Genomic DNA, 18,879 nt, shown 5'->3' on the forward strand with positions numbered 1-18,879 from the left:
AGGTTCTTCATATCTGATGTAGGAGGAATTGAAAGACTGGCTGGTTAGAGTTCAGGACCAGCAATGTTCCAGCAAGGATAAATGATAAGAATGGCTAGATTCAGGTACTTTGGATAAAAAAACTACATTCAAAGTTTAATAAAAAGTAAAAGGAAGCATGTGTAAGGTTTGGTAAGCTGAAATCAGAGAATATCCTTAAGGAATATAAAATAAACAGGAGAAAGCTTAAACATAGAACCGGGATGTCTAAACAGGGTCATGAAATGTCTTTAGCAAATAGGATGAAGGAGGGTTCAAAGGCATTTCATACATGTATTAGTAATGAGATCTTTAATACATACTTTGAATTGGTATTCACCATGGAAAAGGGCATGGATGATGATGAGATTAAGGAGGTTTGAAATCTTAGAGAATATTGATATTAAGTAGGTATGTGCAATGAGTAAAACTGAAGTGAACAAGCTTCCAGGGCATGATGGAATTTATTGAGCATACTGAGGGAGATGAAGGATTGCTAGGACATTGAATGAGATTTTTGTAACTTGTCGCAGGCAGGCAAGATCCCAGAAAGTTAGAGAATGGCCAACATTGTTCCTTTGTTTAGACATTTTGGAGGATTGGTCCTGGATCCAACATATTGATGTAATCACAAAGAAGGCACACCAACAGTTCTACATCATTCGGAGTTTGAGGAGAATTGGTGTGTCAAAAAATACTCTTGCAAAGTTTTATAGATGTACTGCAGAGAGCATTCTGACTGGTTGTATCATAGCCTGATATAGACACTCCAGTGCACAGAATCAAAAAAGGCTGCAGAGTTGTAAACTCAGCCAGTTTCAACATGGGCTCAACCTTTCCCAGTGTCAAGGACATCTTCATGAGCAGTGACTCAGGAAGGCAGCATCCATCATTAAGGACCCTCACCATCTGGGACATGCCTTCTTCTCATTACTACCATCAAGGAGGAGATGCAGGAGCTTGAATTCCCTCACTCACTGTTTCAGAAACTGCTTCTTCCCTTCTGCCATCAGAGTCACGAATGTCCACGAATCCATGAGCATTATCTCATTACTGTATTCTTATATTTATTTTGTAATTTATGGTGATTTTATATCTTTGGACTGTTCTGTTCCAGTAAAACAACAAATTTCATGTTGTATAAAACAGTGAAAATAAACCAGTTTCTAATTCTGAGGATGGTAAAGAAGGCATATGGACAATACTTTTGAGAATGAAAGCCAGGAAATCAGTTGTGTACAATTCTGGAAGGATGTGGGATCTTTTGAGAAGGTGCAGAGTGATTGACCAGGATGTTGCCATAATTGGAGTGTATTAGTTTTAAAGGTAGATTGTATAAATGCAGGCTGTTTCTTCTGGAGTGTTGGAGGCTTGGGGCGGGGAGGGGGGGGTGAAAAACCAGTGAGAATTCTATAAAAGGAGAAGCATAGATAGGGTAGATGATCAAAACCTTTTCCCTGAAGTAGAGATGTTAAAATGTAGAGGGCATAGCTTTAATGTGGGGGGGGGGGGGGTCAAGTTTAAAGGTCATGTGAGTGCATTATTTTTTTTTACACAGACTGTTGGGTCCATGGAACGTGCTACCAGGGGAAGTGGTGGATGGAGATACAGTAGTACTATATAACACACATCTAAACAGACCCATGAATATACAGGGAATAGAGGGATATGAACTATATGCTGACAGGTGTGATTATCTTAGACTGTCACCATGGCCAGCCTTGTGTTCTTGTATTGGCCTCAGGAGACCATTGATGGATAGGTCAGGATTGGATTGTGCCAGAAAATGAAAACGATGGGATAGAAAGGGTTGCCCCTTCAGACTGAACACCGGTGTTATGCAAAGTAGTTACCCACAACCCTGGTTTCTCCAGTGTATAGAAGACCACATTGTGAAACCAATTGAAGTACATTAGACTGGAAGAAGTGCAAGTGAATCACCGCTTCATCGGGATGGTGGGAAGGGACAAGATGAAAGGATAGGTGCTGCATTGCCTACAGTTTCTTAGTGCCGTAAGAAAATGGAGCGAATAATATGTGGGTTTGTAAGCGTGGACTAAGGTCTTAAAAAGGGAATGGTCCCTGTGAACTGCTGAAAAGGGCAAAGATGTGTCCTGGTGCAAAACAGCAATTTTTAAACCCTTTTTATTTGCTTTCCCTGGAGTGGAGGACATGCTCAGCCCGACATGCTGATCTTGTCCTGCTGTTCTGCATGTTGCATCTTCCTCATTCTTACACCTTGTTTTTAGACCATATTCTCACTATCTATCTGCTTTCATTCACTCATTGACCAGACAGCCTTGTTTGTAGCTCGTTCAGGTCACACCAGTTTTTTTTCTCTATCAGAGACATGCTCTCTTCCACACCTGCCTTGCAGCTTAACAAGCTTCTTTTATCTCCACCTCAATTCTGCTGGAAGGTCTCCAATCTGAAATGTGGACTCAGTTTTTTATCCCACAGCTGTCGCCTGAACCAGGCTTTTTGGTTTTGCTAGATTTCGAGCATCTACAGTTTATTTAAAATATTTCCAGAAGCTCCTTATCTACACTGCTTTGTAGACTGGAGCAATTCAGGAAGGCAGTTGTAGCCCCTTTCTCAAGTTCAATTGCAGATGCACAATAAATTCTGGACTGCATCCAATGAATGGAAGATAAAAGGATGGTTAACAATTCTATTGGGAGAGTGACTCATGGTTGGGTTATGATAGACAGAGCCCCAAAGCAAATAAAGATGCAGGTGTATAGAATAATTTCTGCCCCCCCCATCCCCCTCAAATCTAATTGGTTATGTGCCCTACCTCTGGTATATTTTGATGAATTGTTTAAAACTGTCACTGATCTCCATGTTAAATATTCTGTACACAGATCTTGTGGTCACTTAGGTAATGGAAACTGCAAATGGTAGCAGTGTTCACCTGCAAGTGATGACACTTGCTCCAGTTTGTGTGTGTGTGTGTTTTCTTTCTGGAAAACTTTTACAGAATCTCATGCATGACATCTTGTTTTATAGCTTTGTAGATTGCTCATTTCATAATAATGTCTAAAAATACTACATAAAGCACTATGACAAATCCTTCGGTCATGGAAAGTGATATATGAATGCAAGTATTTTTTGTTTGACTTGAGTTTCTCACTCTCCATCTCTGTCTCATCCATATTGCATTTGGGTTGAGTTATATGATGCTTCAGAAAATTCACTGTATTAATGCACATGTACTTCATTAATTTTTTTTTGTAAATTAATCACTCTGTAATGAGACCCTCCTGACTACCATGGCAAAGATGGATTAACTTTTTCGATTGAATTGAACAAAACCAAGGACTAAGTGTGAGTCACAAAAAGGAAATGATTTCATCTCAATACCTCAGAGTAATTAATCCCTGAAGGCAAACTTGCTAAATAGATTGTTATATAGAAAAAACAGAAGCGATGTCAAGATCAGCACCTGGTGTAACCTACTTGTAACTTCTCTCCAACCTCAAGATGATGATTCCCCCAAATTATTCAAGAATTTTCTCCTTCTCAATTGTCAGACCATTGTAACACAGGGCCATCAAAACATGCAGGTTTTCGTTAGGGCATCCTATTCCTTGATTCCTAGCTCTGTAAGAGCACAGAATTTAGATCACCTCTCTTTGTTGTTCCTATTGAAATGAATCAGCCAACATTTCATTGTTTACAAGATGTCATATATCTGCCTTTATTCATGGAGCTTAGAAAAATAAAGGGCTATGCGCTAGGGAAATTCTAGGCCTCTCTAGAGTCGGTTACATGGTCAGCACAACATATTAGCCAAAGGGCCTGGAATGTGCTGTAAATTTCTATGTTCTATTCAAAACTTGTTGAGGTTGACTAGCTTCCAACTGTTAATTACTATTAAACAGTTTAAATTTGGGGACCACTTGACTGAGCACCTCCGCTTCATCTGCCCAAAGGCAGAACTTCCCTGTGTCCAAACATTTTAATTCCAATTCCCATTCCCATTCTGACATGTTTGTCCATAGCTGCTTCTTGTGCCAAGATGAGGCTACCTTCAGGATGGAGGAACAACACCTTATTCACTCAGTGTAGCCTCCAACCTGATGGCATGAGTACCGATTTCTCCTTGTGAAAAAGAAATTACCCTCCTCCTCTCCTCTATTCCCCACACTGGCCCCTTACCTCTTCTTACCTGCTTATCACTTCCCCCTGGGTCCCCTCATCCTTCCCTTTCTCCTACCATCCACTCTTCTCCCCTATCAGATTCCTTCTACTCCGGCCCTTGACCTTTCCCTCCCACCTGTCTTGACCAATCATGTTTTAACTAGTCCTTCTTCCCCCCGCCCCCACATTTTTATTTTGTCATCTTTTCCTTTCCTTTCCAGAAGGGTCTTAGCCCGAAATTTTGACTGTTTATTTATTTCCATGGATGCTGCCTGATCTGCTGAGTTCCTCCAACATTTTGTGTATGTTGCTTTGTTTATTACTATTCCGAGTCCTAAGAGTTAGCATATGTTGATATTTTATTTGTTCATTTTCAGGATCGGGGCATTACTGGCAAGGTCACATTTACTATCCATCTCTGAAGGAAACTAAGAAGGTCATTAAGAAGGAAAAGATGAATTATGAAAGGGAGCTGGTGACTAATATCAAAGAAGATACTAAAAGCTATTTTAAGTATATAAAAGGTAAAAGAGAGTTGAGGGTAGAAAATGACACTGGAGATACTGTAATGAGAGTCGCAGAGATGGCAGAAAAACTGAATGTGTATTTTGCATCAGTCTTCACAGTGGAAGACATCTGCAGTATACCAGACACTCAAAAGTGTCAGGGAAGTGAAGTATGCGTAGTGAAAATTATGACTGAGAAGGTGCTCAGGAAGCTTAATGGTCTGAGGGTGGATAAATTTCCTGGACCTGATGGAATGCACCCTTAGGTTCTGAAGGAAGAAGCTGGAGAGATTGTGGAGGCATTAACAATGATCTTTCAAGAATCAATAGAGGAGAATTAACTCAGGAAAAGATGGTGGCGCAACGGCAGTGCGCGCGGCCTCTCCGGTGAATGATATCTGTAATCTGTCAAGTAGGGGACCGTGCACAATTCTGATTTGATGGAGACAGACGTGAGAGTACGGAGGAACATCTGGAAAACTTCTGAAATGCCCGCTTCGCTGCCGCTACTACTGTGTGGTAACCGGAATCTCTGGAGCAGAAGGCCTCGAATCCTCAGTTTTGCTTGTTTCAGCAGCCAGGGCTAGGTCGAAGGCGCTCGGCAGAGGATGGCACTCGGGAGGCTGTAGCGGAGAGGCTGGTCAGAAGCTCGAAGTTTTCAGATGGATGGACTCAGTGTCGGCTGTGGTCGGCTGCTTCCAAGGCATCGGCAAGTTGACGGTGCCTGGAGGCTTATGGCAGGGAGTTTCTCCCTTTTGCCGCCTGCTATCGGGGACTTGGGAGTTGATCGACTCGGGGACTTTGAGACTTTTTTTTACCGTGCCCATGGTTTGTTCTTCATCAAATTATGGTATTGCTTTGCACTGCTGTGACTATATGTTATAATTATGTGGTTCTGTCAGTGTTAATCTTTGGTTTGTCCTGTTTTCTGTGATATCACTCCGGAGAAACATTGTATCAATTCTTAAAGCATGTATGCATTTCTAAATGACAATAAAAGAGGACTGAGTGTTCTCATAATCTAAATTCTGGTATTGTACAGGATGTCTGAAAATTGCAAATGTTACTCTGCTATTTAAGAAGTATGGGAGGCAGCAGAAAGGAAACTATAGACCTGTTAGCCTGACATCAGTGGTTGGGAAGTTGTTGGAAATGATTGTTAGGGATGAGATTACAAAGTAGCTGGAGGCACATGACAAGATAGGCCAAAACCAACATGGTTTCCTGAAAGGAAAATCCTGCCTGACAAACCTATTGCAATTCTTTGAGGAAATTACAAGCAGGGTAGACAAAGGAGATGCAGTAGATGTGGTGTACTTGGATTTTCAGAAGGCCTTTGACAAGGAGCTGCACATGAGGCTGGTTAGCAAGATAAGAGATGGAATTACAAGGAAGTTACTAGCATGGGTGGAGCATTGGCTGATTCGCAGAAAACAGAGTGGGAACAAAGGGATCCTATTCTGGCTGGCTGCCATTTACCAATGGAGTTCCACAGTGGTCGGTGTTAGGATTGCTGCTTTTTACAATGCATGTCAATTCTTGGGACTATGGGATTAATGGATTTGTGGCTAAATTTGCCTATGATACAAATATAGGTGGAGGAGCAGGTAGTGTTGAGGTTGAGGAAGCAGAGAGACTTGGATATTTCAGGGAATAAGCAGAGAAGTGGCAAATGAAATACAATGTTGGAAAGTGTGTAGTCATGCACTTTGGTGGAAGAAATAAACGTGCAGAATATTATTTAGATGGGGAGAGAATTCAAAATGCAGAGATGCAAAGGGACTTGGGAGTCTTGTGCAGGATGCCCTAAAGGTTAACCTCCAGGTTGAGTCGGTGGTGAAGAAGGCAAATGCAGTGTTGGCATTCAGTTCTAGGGGTATAGAATATAAAAGCAGGGATGTGATGTTGAGGCTCTATAAGGCATGCGTGAGAACACACTTGGAGTATTGTGTGCAGTTTTGGGCTCCTTATTTCAGAAAGGATATACTGACATTGGAGAGGGTTCAGAGAAGACAAACGAGAATGATTCCAGGAATGAAAGGGTTACCGTATGAGGCTACCATATTAGATAGGTACATGGAGCTTTGTAAAATAGAGGGCTATAGGTAAGCCTAGTAATTTCTAAGGTAGGGACATGTTCAGCACAACTCTGTGGGCCGAAGGGCCTGTATTGTGCTGTAGGTTTTCTATGTTTCTAACAACACTGGAAAGAATTTCTCCACTTACGTGTCATCCTTGCTTACCCAGACATAGTAAAATAATTTGGAAAAATCTGTACTATAGTAAGGAAATGGAATAAAAAGAACTTCTTTAATTGTTCAATTGTGCTCTATTTCACAGGACATATTCCCACTGGAAACACAAAACTAAAAGTGTTAAAATATTCCACACTGGTACACATTTTGCATTAGGCACTACACAGGAATGTAACACATTCCTTGTGCTTGTAGGAAAATAAATTTTAATGTAAACATCAAAATAGTTATCACTTTACGCACAGTTTGAATTGACAGCATCTGAAGGTTCACATTAACTGCTTCAATTAAATATGGAATAAATTAAGATAAATGAAATAACTTACAGGAGAATGGTTTTACACAAATATCTCCAGAACAGAATTAAAAGAGTGAAGCTTCATGGTCATCAGGTTGTCCATGAAAGTCAGGTTAAATGTCACACAACTGGTAAAGATATAAGGTGAGTATTATGAGTGCAACTCTGCTGCCATCTTTGCAATGCTGACATTTGCTGCTGTGCTCACAGCAAAACAGACTCCATTTAAAATATACTGTTGTCAGCTAAAATGAGGCAGAGAGGCATCAAGACTCTTTACAAGGTTGTATGTATCACTTTGGGAAACAATCTGAAATAAGGTGACAAAATAAGAGCATACTTATTAATTTACAACTGAAAACATTTGTACATGGGGATCACGACAATATTGTCGTGATCCTCAAAGCAGTGGTGGTAAATAGTAAATTATTCCTTCCTCACCTGATGGCAAGGATGTAGTTAAAATAAATGAACATAAACTTTATTAAAAACATTTTATATCAAAATATGTACAGAATTTTATAAAGTAAAAATTCTTATTCTCTTTCAGACTGACATCCAAGTTGAATATTCGTGGGTTCTCTGGTGTTACGACAGAACAGGAGGCTAAAAATGGAGAAAGAAAAGGGATAATTTAAGTCTAGTTTTCAGTAACCCTTCCCACATCTGCAGGATTCTTAGAATTTCACCAGCGGTTAGATTTGCTATTTCAGTAAACAAGCCTCACATTTTAGTCCCACGTAAACTTCCTCCCTTAAAACAGAATGTTATACTGCTGATTTTCATCTTTACTTTAAAATAAATCAGCAGTGTACAAGGAACTGTTGCAAATGGAAATGTTTCATTGGTGACATAATTGTGTTGTTTGAAGCAGTGAAATCAATTGGTGGCAAAGTTCCTTTCAGGTACGTTTTGTAGAATTTCCTGTTTCGAGGAATGGAACACGTTTATTTGCAGTTTTATTTACTGTGAGTAGCTTGGTTTGCATCAGGTTGTACAAAACAGGAAGTGCGGACTGCTTGCTGCACGGTTTTTAACAAGAGGATTTTGCTACCCTTTTAAATTAAGACGTGCAAGTTCATCATTTATTGTAAAGTCCAAATCTTTTTTAACTGGACAATTGAGTCAACTGGTTTGACAAGACAAAGGAAAAAAAGTCTGAAGTGTCCTGGGAGATGAAGTTGTTGTTCAACTTGCGGTTTGGAAGGTGTTGAGTTTACTGATTCTGAGGTGTTTATTTACATAACCACAGTGGTCTGAAGACCTGGCAGGTCTTACAATCCATCCCTGTGTGTGTATTGCAGTCCATATCCCATAGCCAAGGCTCAATCAATGCTTCCTCTTCTAATCACTGTTACAACCTCCTGCAGAAAGTCCATGACTCTGCACTTCAGGTAAATGCCCAACAGCCGAAAGTACAGCCAACACTTTTCTCGGTCTTGATGCCATTTCTGAGGACTACAATTAACATTTTTGGCTTTAAAATATTTGCTTCAAATCTTACATGATTATACTTCTTGCTCTCTACAATGCTGGACCTTAAAAAGTACATGCTGAAACGATGGTCTACAACATTGTACACGGCAAGCAGTCGCTAAACAATATATTTAAATAAGAGTGAAACCCCAAACCTAATAAACATTATATAATGTAGTGACTTCATTCCTTTACATTAATCAACCTCTTGAAACTATGACCACATCAGTCTTTTTAAGTTGCTGAAGCTAAAAGCATTTAATCCTACTTTATCACTTAGTCAGTAAAGAAATATTATCTTAAACACACATGCTATAATTTAGCTTGAATTCTGCCCAACAATTTATATAGAAATGTAGTCACGTACTGTACATACATCACTTTAGATAATGGTGCTGTCATGGTTCTTTGTGTTCTGAGAGTGAAGTACTGCGGCGCTTTGTTAAACTCAGGGTACTACATAGAGAAATAATTATGTACAACCTGGAAATAATGGCTTAATATAAAGCTGATATCTCAGTCACAAACACAACCATCTCTTGATAAAATCCCATTCTGAAAGCTAAGTGGTGACCCATAGTTTAAATCTGAGAACTATACAAATGACATGGGAAAATTCTATGCTTGTTTTGGAAATTCAGTCAATAATGTTCGAGACAAAGAGGCTGTGACACATTTGCCTTCACTCTCCCACGAAGCACCTCTATAGAAAGACTGCAAACTCTTGATAAAATTAGCTCATCAACTTGGTAATTTAATCTGATCTGCAAGAAAACAAGATGACGATGACTGGAAAGCTGACAGATGTGCAAAAATCCTCAAAAAAACTAGGCTAAAATTTACAGTTGAGTGGTACAATTTATTTCAATCTATTGAAGAACAGTAACCTGCTCTAATAGGCTGTTGGTAAGACTGGGTATATTTTCCATCTGTTGACTTGGTCCCTGGAGGACACTGAACAAAATTCAGGCAGGGAATCCCTTGCACATGGGATCATCAGCTCATTCACAACACTTTCAATTGTCTGGTCCAGCTAAAGACGCTCCTGAACAGAAAATGTATAACAACTTAATCTGAGTTGTGTAATCAATTAAATGTTATGAATGAAGTGTATCTTTGGATCGTGCTATGCATTTGCCTGGGCAAATGTTGTGGCCAGACCATATCTTTGCTTTTTCAGTGGGTTGGATGCTAGTTTTTGTTTGCATTTAATTCATTGTGTTGTTTTATTCATTTTCTTTCTGTCTCACATTTGTAAACACGTAAACAAACGTAGACACATGATGTTTCTGTTGAAGTGATAAAAACCAATGTAACGAATCTCAGATGACTCTTGGTGGACAATCAACAGAATCAGAGCACAACTTCATGAAATTAGAGGTCACTATAGGTGCTCTCTGGCCTGATAAAGGAATCCGATGACAGGATACCCTATGCAAATAACCAAATCAACTTAGTGTTTCAAAACTAATCATTAATTCTAGATTGGTGTTGAAAGACACAACTTGAAAGAAGGTGTGGCAGGAGGATTGTTAGATACCAGAGGCAGAATGCCCACCTTCACCAATATACTAGCAATTACTCCTGCAAGTCCTAGCATACACCTGGCAGTGACTGAGGATAATTGTCTAAGCAGCTTCTCATTCAGCAGGGAGTCTCTCACAGAAATGTGCCATCTGTTGCAAGGGAACATTCAGTCAACTGAAGGGCCAACACTTTAAAAAAAAACAACTTCTACTTTTCTGCTTGTATTTCTTTCCAGGCAGGTTGTCTCCCAAGCCCAACCTATCATCAGACGTATAACTGAACCAAGAGCCAGCAGCACCAATGCCTTTGTGCACCAACACTTACTAACAATACACTGAGTGTCCATCCAAATTCAGTCAGTCTTCAGGTTATGTAAGGTTTCTGTCCCTGAGAACTGTCTCTACGTTGATTTCTCCATATTGTATCACTCTAGATGCACTTGTTTTATTATTCATCTCACTGAATATTCACCTTAATTGAACTAATCGAATAATGGAATTACAGTAATTATTTCATAATTAACTTGAATTAACTTTTATTTTTGCTATATTTTTGTATTTGTATATAATTATTATAGAGATGTTCTCCTTCGAAGAATGGGGCTTTCCTTCCTCCATTAAAGCTGCCTTCAAATGCATCTCTTGCATTTCCCAGGCATCCTTGCTCACCCCATCTTCCCATTGCCTTAACTCTACCCATACTCTCTGCAGAGATTGCTCCCTCCGTGATTCCCTTGTCCATTTGTCCATCCTCACTAATCTCCCTCCTGGCACTTATCTCAGCAAGCAGCCTAAGCGCTACAACTGCCAATTCACCTTCTCTCTCACATCCATTCAGGGTCCAGTCTTTTCAGGTGAGGCAACACTTCACCTGTGAATCTGCTGGAGTTGTCTATTTTATCTCGTGTCCCAGTGTGACCCCCATATTGGTGAGATCCATTGTAAATTGGAGAACCACTTCATTGAATACCTCAGTTCCATCCACCAAAAGCGAACTTCCATGTGGCCAAACATTTAAATTCTGATTCCCTTTCCCGTCCCAACATGCCAGTCCATGGCCTCCTCTTGGGACATGGTGAGGCCACTCTCAGGGTGGAGGAGCAACACCTTATATTCCATCTGGATAGCCTCCAACCTGATGGCATTAATATCAGTTTCTCCTTCTGCTAAGGAAAATCCCTCCCCCTCCTCTCTTATACTATTCCCTACTCTTCCCTCTTATCTCTTTTCACCTGCCTGTCACCTCCAGCTGGTGCCCCCCCCCCCCCATGGTCCAGTCTCCTCTCCAATCAGATTCCTTCATATACAGTGCTTTACCTTTCCCACCCATCTGGCATCATCTACCTCCTTCTAGCTAGTCATCCTTCTCCCCCCATCCACATTTTATTCAGGTATCTTCCTCCTTCCTTTCCAGTCTGACTGAAAGGTCTCAGCCTCAAAGATCGACAGTTCTTTTCCATGGATGCTACCTGACTTGCTGAGTGCCTCCAACATTTTGTCCATGTTGCTTCTGGCTTTCCAGCATCTGCAGAATCTCCTGTGTTAGTAAATGGTGGCCACCTGCGAGGGTAGGAATCTTCGGTGTCCACCACTCAACACTGGAAGTGGGATGATAACATTTCTTTGAAGGTTTGTAGCTCGGAACTTGGGATTGTGAGACAAGAGACTGCACAGGAGACACAGCAAACATGGGTGTGTATAGTAATCTAGTCAGGAGAGTCAAACATGCATTACTGTACCTGTCAACGTGAACTGACTGTGGCTACATATGTGAGGATAACAGACATCTTGCTTACGAGAGGTTCAAAAAACTAGGTAATGATAGAGATCCAGAAGATTATAAGGCTAACAGGAAGGAGCTTAAGAATGAAATTTGGAGAGCCAGAAGGATTGGCCTTGGCAAGCAGGATTAAAGAAAACTCCAAGGCATTCTACAAGTATGTGAAGAACAAGAGGATAAGATGTGAGAAAATAGGACCAATCAAGTGTGACATGGAAAGTGTGTATGGAACTGGAGGAGATAGCTGAGGTACTTAATGAATACTTTGCTTCAGTATTCACTATGGAAAATAACCTTGGCAATTGTAGGGATGACTTACAGCGGACTGAAAAAGCTTAAGCATATAGAAAGAGGATGTGCTGGAGCTTTTGGAAAGCATCAAGTTGGATAAATCTCTGGGACTGGACGAGATGTACCCCAGGCTACTGTGGGAGGCGAGGGAGGAGCCTCTGGCAATGATCTTTGCATCATCAATGAGGACGGGAGAGGTTCCAGAGGATTATAGGATTGCAGATGCTGTTCCCTTATTCAATAAAGGGAGTACAGATAGCCCAGGGAATTATAGAGCAGTGAGTCTTACTTCAGTGGTTGGTAAGTTGATGGAAAAGATCCTGAGAGGCAGGATTTATGAACATTTAGAGAGCCATAGTATGATTAGGAATATTCAGCATGGCTTTGTCAAAGGCAGGTCGTGCCTTACGAGCCTGAATGAATTTTTTGAGGATGTGACTAAACAGTTTGATGAAAGTAGAGCAGTAGATGTATATGGATTTCAGCCAGGCATTTGATAAGGTACCACATGCAAGGCTTTTTGAGAAAATAAGGAGGCATGGGATCCAAGGGGACATCGCTTTGTGGATCCAGAACTGGCTTGCCCACAGAAGGCAAAGAGTGGTTGTAGACAGGGCATATTCTGCATGGAGGTCGGTGACCAGTGGCGTGCCTCAGGGATCTGTTCTGAGAACCCTTCTCTTTTCATAAATGACCTAGATGAGGAAGTGGAGGGATGGGTTAGTAAATTTGCTGATGACACAAAGGTTGGGGGCATTCCGGATAGTGTGGAGGGCTGTCAGATTTTACAGCGGGACATTGATAAGATGCAAAACTGGCCTGAGAAGTGGCAGATGGAGTTCAACCCAGATAAGTGTGAGGTAGTTCATTTTGGTAGCTCAAATATGATGGTAGAATATAGTATTAATGGTAAGACTCTTGGCAGTGTGGAGGATCAGAGGGATCTTGGGGTCAGAGTCCATAGGACGCTCAAAGCTGCTGTACAGGTTGACTCTGTGGTTAAGAAGGTATACGGTGCATTGGCCTTCATCAACCATGCGATTGATTTTAAGAGCCGAGAGGTAATGTTACAGCCATATAGGCCCCTGGTCAGACCCCACTTGGAGTACTGTGCTCAGTTCAGGTCGCCTCACCTGGTTTGCCAGCTGCACAGAACAGAACAGGAAGGACTTGCAGCAGGTGGTGAGGGTAGCAGAGCGGGTTATTGGCACAACATTACTCTCCCTCAGAGACATTTATACTGGCAGACTTCAAAAGAAGGCTACTTGTATTTCAAAGGATCCCACTCATCCTAGACATCACCTGTTTTCCCCTCTACCTTTTGGGAAGAGATACAGAGCATTAAGGATGAAAACAAAGAGAATCCTTAACAGCTTCTACCCACAAGCAGTGAAATGTATAACACCCCCTTCCCTTCTCCTGCCCCCCTCCTAAGACGGCAGCAACTAAATGCATCACACTTCCAGGAGTGGCAGGTGTACAATAGTCCTACCGCCCCCCCCCATCCATATATTATTAATTTTGGACTGCACTCCTGAGGTTTTAGAGTTTATTTTATCTATGTGTTCTTTGTCATGCTGCAAAACGTTGAGCTGCTAAACTGTGTTTCATTGCTCCACAACAATGACAATAAAGATATTCTTCTTCTTCTTCTTCACTACAGGAAGGATGTGGAAACTATTATAGAAAGGATGCAAAGGAGATTTACAAGGATGTTGCCTGGATTGGGGACCATGCCTTACGAGAACAGGTTGAATGAACTTGGTCTTTTCTCCTTGGAGCGACAGAGGATGAGAGGTGACCTGATAGAGGTGTATATGATGATGAGAGGCATTGATCATGTGGATAGTCAGAGGCTTTTTCCCAGGGCTGAAATGGTTATCACGAGAGGGCACAGTTTTAAGGTGCTTGGAAGTAGGTATGGAGGAGATGTCAGGGGTAAGTCTTTTTATGCAGAGCGTGGTGCGTGGAATGGGCTGCTGGCGGTGGATACAATAGGGTCTTTTAAGAGACTCCTGGTTAGGTACACGGAGTTTAGAAAAATAGAGGGCTATGGTTAACCCTAGGTAATTTCTAAGGCAAGTACATGCTCGGCACAGCATTGTGGGCTGAAGGACCTGTATTGTACTGTAGGTTTTCTATGTTTCTACATGGAGAGAATACAGAAATTTCAGAGAATAATTTGTTGTGGTTCACATTAACACCCAAAACTTTAAGACATCAGGAATTTTGTGATTAGAAGCAATAATCTATTTGCAAAATGAGCCAAGGTGACACATAAAAGTATTGCCACAGCAAAGATGGGTTTCATAGAATTCAGTCTTTATACAACCTCTGTCTTATTTGACCCATTTTAGAATAAAAGTGAGAATTTGTTCTCTAGACAGGACTTTTAAGGAAAAGGTATTTGAGTTTTAAATAATATGTTTAAAAAGAATGTTGAGAATTATGACAGCATTAACTCATCTTTTCTCAGTTGAATGCAGACTGACTGGCTGAAAATTTCCACTTTCAATTCATCAGTTTGGATTTTTCCTTGATTAGTGAGAGAGAGAGAAATGAAGGAGGAAAAAATCTCAAAATCACATTTTCTTTGCCCTGTTTTATGAAAAAAGATGCCGCTGTTCCCAGCTGTCAGTCTGAATGGAACAGGCAGTAACAGAAAAATAACAGACTCTTTCCAGCTATGTCCTATTTTTCCTGTTAACTGTTTTGAAATATCTAAATAGCAATTCCATTTTAGGTCACTTTTGGGATACATCAGTGTAATGTTTTTTGACTAGAGACCTGCTTCAGTCAGAAGGGCAGATTCCCATATGTACCTTCGTGTTAATACCCTTTCCACAGGAACACCCCACACTCTGACCTTCACAGTTCCATCTCACTGAACACATTGAGCAAAACGACACCTTGAGAGAATTCCCAGTAAGCAATTTACAACACATCCGACTCCTGATAATTCAAAGCTGACTTTAAAAGCACTAACATTTTCTAAGATTGGTATTAAGTGATTTTCAAATGAGCCAAGGGTGTACACCAGTGATAACTGAATGTTGTTCTCCCTCTGGCCTTTCAAACATGCAACTATCAAAATATGAAATAAACAGAGGAAAATTATTTCCAGAGTTAAAGAACAAATATAATATGCACTGGAGGCCTGTGGCTAATGGTTTGCCTCAGGGGTTGGTGCTAGACTCATTGTTTGTAAATCTATATCAACAATTTGGATAATAATGAACTAGGCACGGTTAGTAAGTTTGAAAACAACACTAAAACAAATGGTATAGTGAATAGTGAAGAAGATTATCAAAAATTGCAGGGGGATTTTGATCTGCTGAGTAAGTGAGTAATGCTGCCTGATTTGCTGAGTTCCTCAAGCATTTTGTCTGTGTTGCTCAAGATTTCCAGCATCTACAGAATCTCTTGTGTTACAGAAGATATTTGAAAGGAACTTAGCAGGACTTGAGGGACTGATTTATAGGAGATACTGGATGGGCTAGGACATTATTGCTTGGAGTACAGGAGACTGAGAGGTGATCTAATAGAGGTGTATAAACACATGAGAGGCACAGATGGAGTGAAAGCTTTTTCCCCCAGAGTAGGGGAATTAAGAATTAGATGGCATAAATTTAAGGTGACAGGGGACAGATTTAATAGGAACTTGAATGGTAAATTTTGAATAATGGGTAGCATCAATGTCGAATGAGCTGTCAGAGCAGGTAGGTGAAGCAAGAATAATTATACAACTTTTAAAATACAATTGAACAGGTACATAAATAGGAAGGATTTGGGTGGTTATGGGCAAATGCTGGTAAATGGAGATAGGACAGCTTAGATCAGATCAGATCAGATGGGCTGAAGGGCCTGTTTCTGAGCTGTATAACTCTATGTTTACTTGTTTGATATTATACCAATTAGTGAAAATTAACATCCACAATCTTGTGGGGTACGCCATTCCACAAATTCATAAGGGAAGAATTTTCATTTCCATTATAAGGAGCTGATCTCTTACACTTGCACCGTGCTTTCTACTAGGGAGAAAAATCCTTACTAACTCAGCCTTGCCTAGTCCGCACAATGCGTAGACAATGATGATGTACTGTTGTTTTTTCTATTATTGATTTCATTGTTATTCATATTTTTACACAAGATAACTGCATTTTTACACAAGTTAACTGCAAGTCCAAATTTTTGAACTCACAATTACTTTTATACTTCTCCAAAATTTGTTAATTCTTAAGTGCATTCACAGTTCCCCCTTTAAATTTACTGTCTTGGTCACCAAATTATATTAAAGCAGTTTATGTTGATCCAGGGGCTTTCATTGCTGTGGTGGGAAGATTGTTTATTGCACTTTCAGTGGTATTTGGTATAGCTTTGCTGGTGGAAGATCATGTATCACAAATTTGAATGGGGTTTTTGAGGAGGTGACCTAAAGCAGGGGTTCCCAACCGGGGATGCACGGATCCCTTGGTTTCTGGCAGGCATCCATGGTATTAAAAAAAAGGTTGGGAACCCCTGAACTATAGGATTGACGAAGGCAGGTAGGTCAATATTGTCTGCGTGGACTTTAGCAAGGACTTTGACAAGGTCCCACATGCTAGACCAGTTCAGAAGATTAGAATATATGGGAATCAGGGTTAAGCCTGTGAAATGGTGGTAGGAGGCAGAGGGTCATAGCAGAGGGTTAATTTTCAGTTTGGAGACCTGTAGCAGGGTCCTCTTTTATTCAATTTGGAGGGTGAAGGTTAGTGGTGTCATTGGTAAGCTTACAGATGGCACCAAAATTGGTGATACAGGTGAACCTTGTGTTCTGGCTGTTCGGGTTATAGGATTTCACCCTAATTACAACCCGAACATTTGAGATATGGAATAAAGTTAATTCTCACAAAATTTATTGATGGGGGGGGGGGGAATAAAAATTAAATAAATCAAATAAATTATCACATTTTTATTTCAACTTGTGTCTCTTGACACACACACAGATGAAATGGGTTCCCATGATGGAAAATGACTTTCTGTGAAGGAAAATCATGATACAGATACAGACTGTTTTCTACGAGTGCAACTCTTGTGATGTGGGGGTGGCTGGTACAGTGAACAGTGAAGGAAATTGTTTAAGGATGAAGTAGGAAAGTGACAGGTAGAATTTAACTCAGACAAGTGCACAGTGAGTTATGAGAAGCTGCACGTGCTGGGATCTGGAGCTAAAAACAAACTGCCACAGGAACTCATCAGGTCACACAATAGCTGTAGAGGCAAAGGGACAGTCAACGTTTCGGGCTGAGACCCTGCATCAGGACTCGAGTGCAAAGAAATATATCTTTGGAAGTTAACCTAGTGTAGGACATACACAGTGAATGACCAGGCCCTGAGGACCTTAGGGTACAAGTACATAGTTCCATGATAGTAGCAACATGTATAGACAGAGTCGTGAAGAGGCATAATGTATTCCTGCGTTATCAGCTGAGCCACTGAGAATGGGAGTTGGGATATCATGTTGCAGTTATACAGGTGTTGGTTAAGCCACACTTGGAGTATTGTGTGCATTTCTGGCCACTGTGCTTTCGAAGGATGTGATTATGCTACAAAGGATGCACAAGAATGTGGCCTAATCCGGAGGGCTTGATCTATAAGGAGAAATTGGATTAGGATGGATTTGTTTTCCATTGAGTGAAGGAGACTTGATCACCTTTATAAAGTGCTCTAAACTTATGAGGAGCAGAGATAGGGTAGGGTAGTTAATACCATGATTATGATGCTGCACATAGCAGAATTTTGAAGAAAATGACTTAAGAGATCACTGATCTCTTGAGGGGGGAGAGGGGAGACTGCCTTTCATCGCTGGTAAGATCACTCTGCTACAGAGAGGAGAGACTGCCTTTTTATCACTGGTGGGATCGCTATGCTACAGAGAGGGAGAATGTTGCCCAGGTGTTCTGCATTTCGGACGTGAACTTGGGCTGTGGATTTTTTTTTCCAGTCTTATGGTTTTTTTTGTATTCTGTATTTTTCGCCTGATCTTTTTTGTCTTTTTGTGTGCAGGCAGGGTGATTTAGGGGTTGATGATTGTGCTGCCTGTCTTTGCTTTATTGGTTTTGTGGCTATCTGGAGAAGAAGAATTTCAGAATTTTATACTTTCATAATAAATTAATTTTGAATGTTCTGTTTCAAGTGCTCCACAGAATCTGGAGATGTTTCTGTGGATTGGAGGAGAACAAATGTGACTGAAAGCTTGAGTAATGTTACTGGTTCTGCTAGGATTTCACTGTAGGCAGATCACTGAAGACCAGCATGAAAGTACAGCAGGTGATGAAGAGGAAAACACTATGCTTGATTTTATAATGATAGGGTTTGGTTATTGGTTAGATAAATGTCAGCTAAATTGTATGGGGCCTTGCTGAGACTTGACCTGGAACACTGTATCAATTTGGTCTTCTTGCCTAAGTAAGGATGTAAGTCAGGGATAGTGGGTTTGCCCTATGAAGATAGATTTAGTTGACTGGGCCTGTCTTCTCTAGAGTTTAGCAGAATGAGAAACTGAAAAGGCTTGACAGGATGGAAGGACAGATGATAACTTGTCCTA

The 18,879-nt window shown here is 40.7% G+C and overlaps 1 protein-coding gene across 3 annotated transcripts in view; it reads right to left on the reverse strand.

Annotated features, from left to right (window-relative positions):
* Positions 1 to 7,000: 7,000 nt before the first annotated feature.
* sdccag8 (SHH signaling and ciliogenesis regulator sdccag8) overlaps positions 7,001 to 18,879 on the reverse strand; it is a 409,652-nt gene continuing 397,773 nt past the window's right edge. Inside the window, exons 18-19 of one of the 3 annotated variants that reach the window (XM_072264841.1) lie at positions 11,692 to 11,888; positions 7,001 to 7,826 (exon numbers count right to left, since the gene is read on the reverse strand). In XM_072264841.1, coding sequence (XP_072120942.1) covers positions 7,757 to 7,826; positions 11,692 to 11,888 — 267 coding nt within the window. In that variant the 3' untranslated portion in view covers positions 7,001 to 7,756. Of the gene's footprint in view, positions 9,461 to 11,691; positions 11,889 to 18,879 lie in introns of all 3 variants that reach the window. The other 2 variants (XM_072264844.1, XM_072264843.1) reach the window with 2 other exon arrangements.

Source organism: Mobula birostris, chromosome 8 (assembly GCF_030028105.1).
Source record: "Mobula birostris isolate sMobBir1 chromosome 8, sMobBir1.hap1, whole genome shotgun sequence".
NCBI lineage: Eukaryota > Metazoa > Chordata > Chondrichthyes > Myliobatiformes > Myliobatidae > Mobula > Mobula birostris.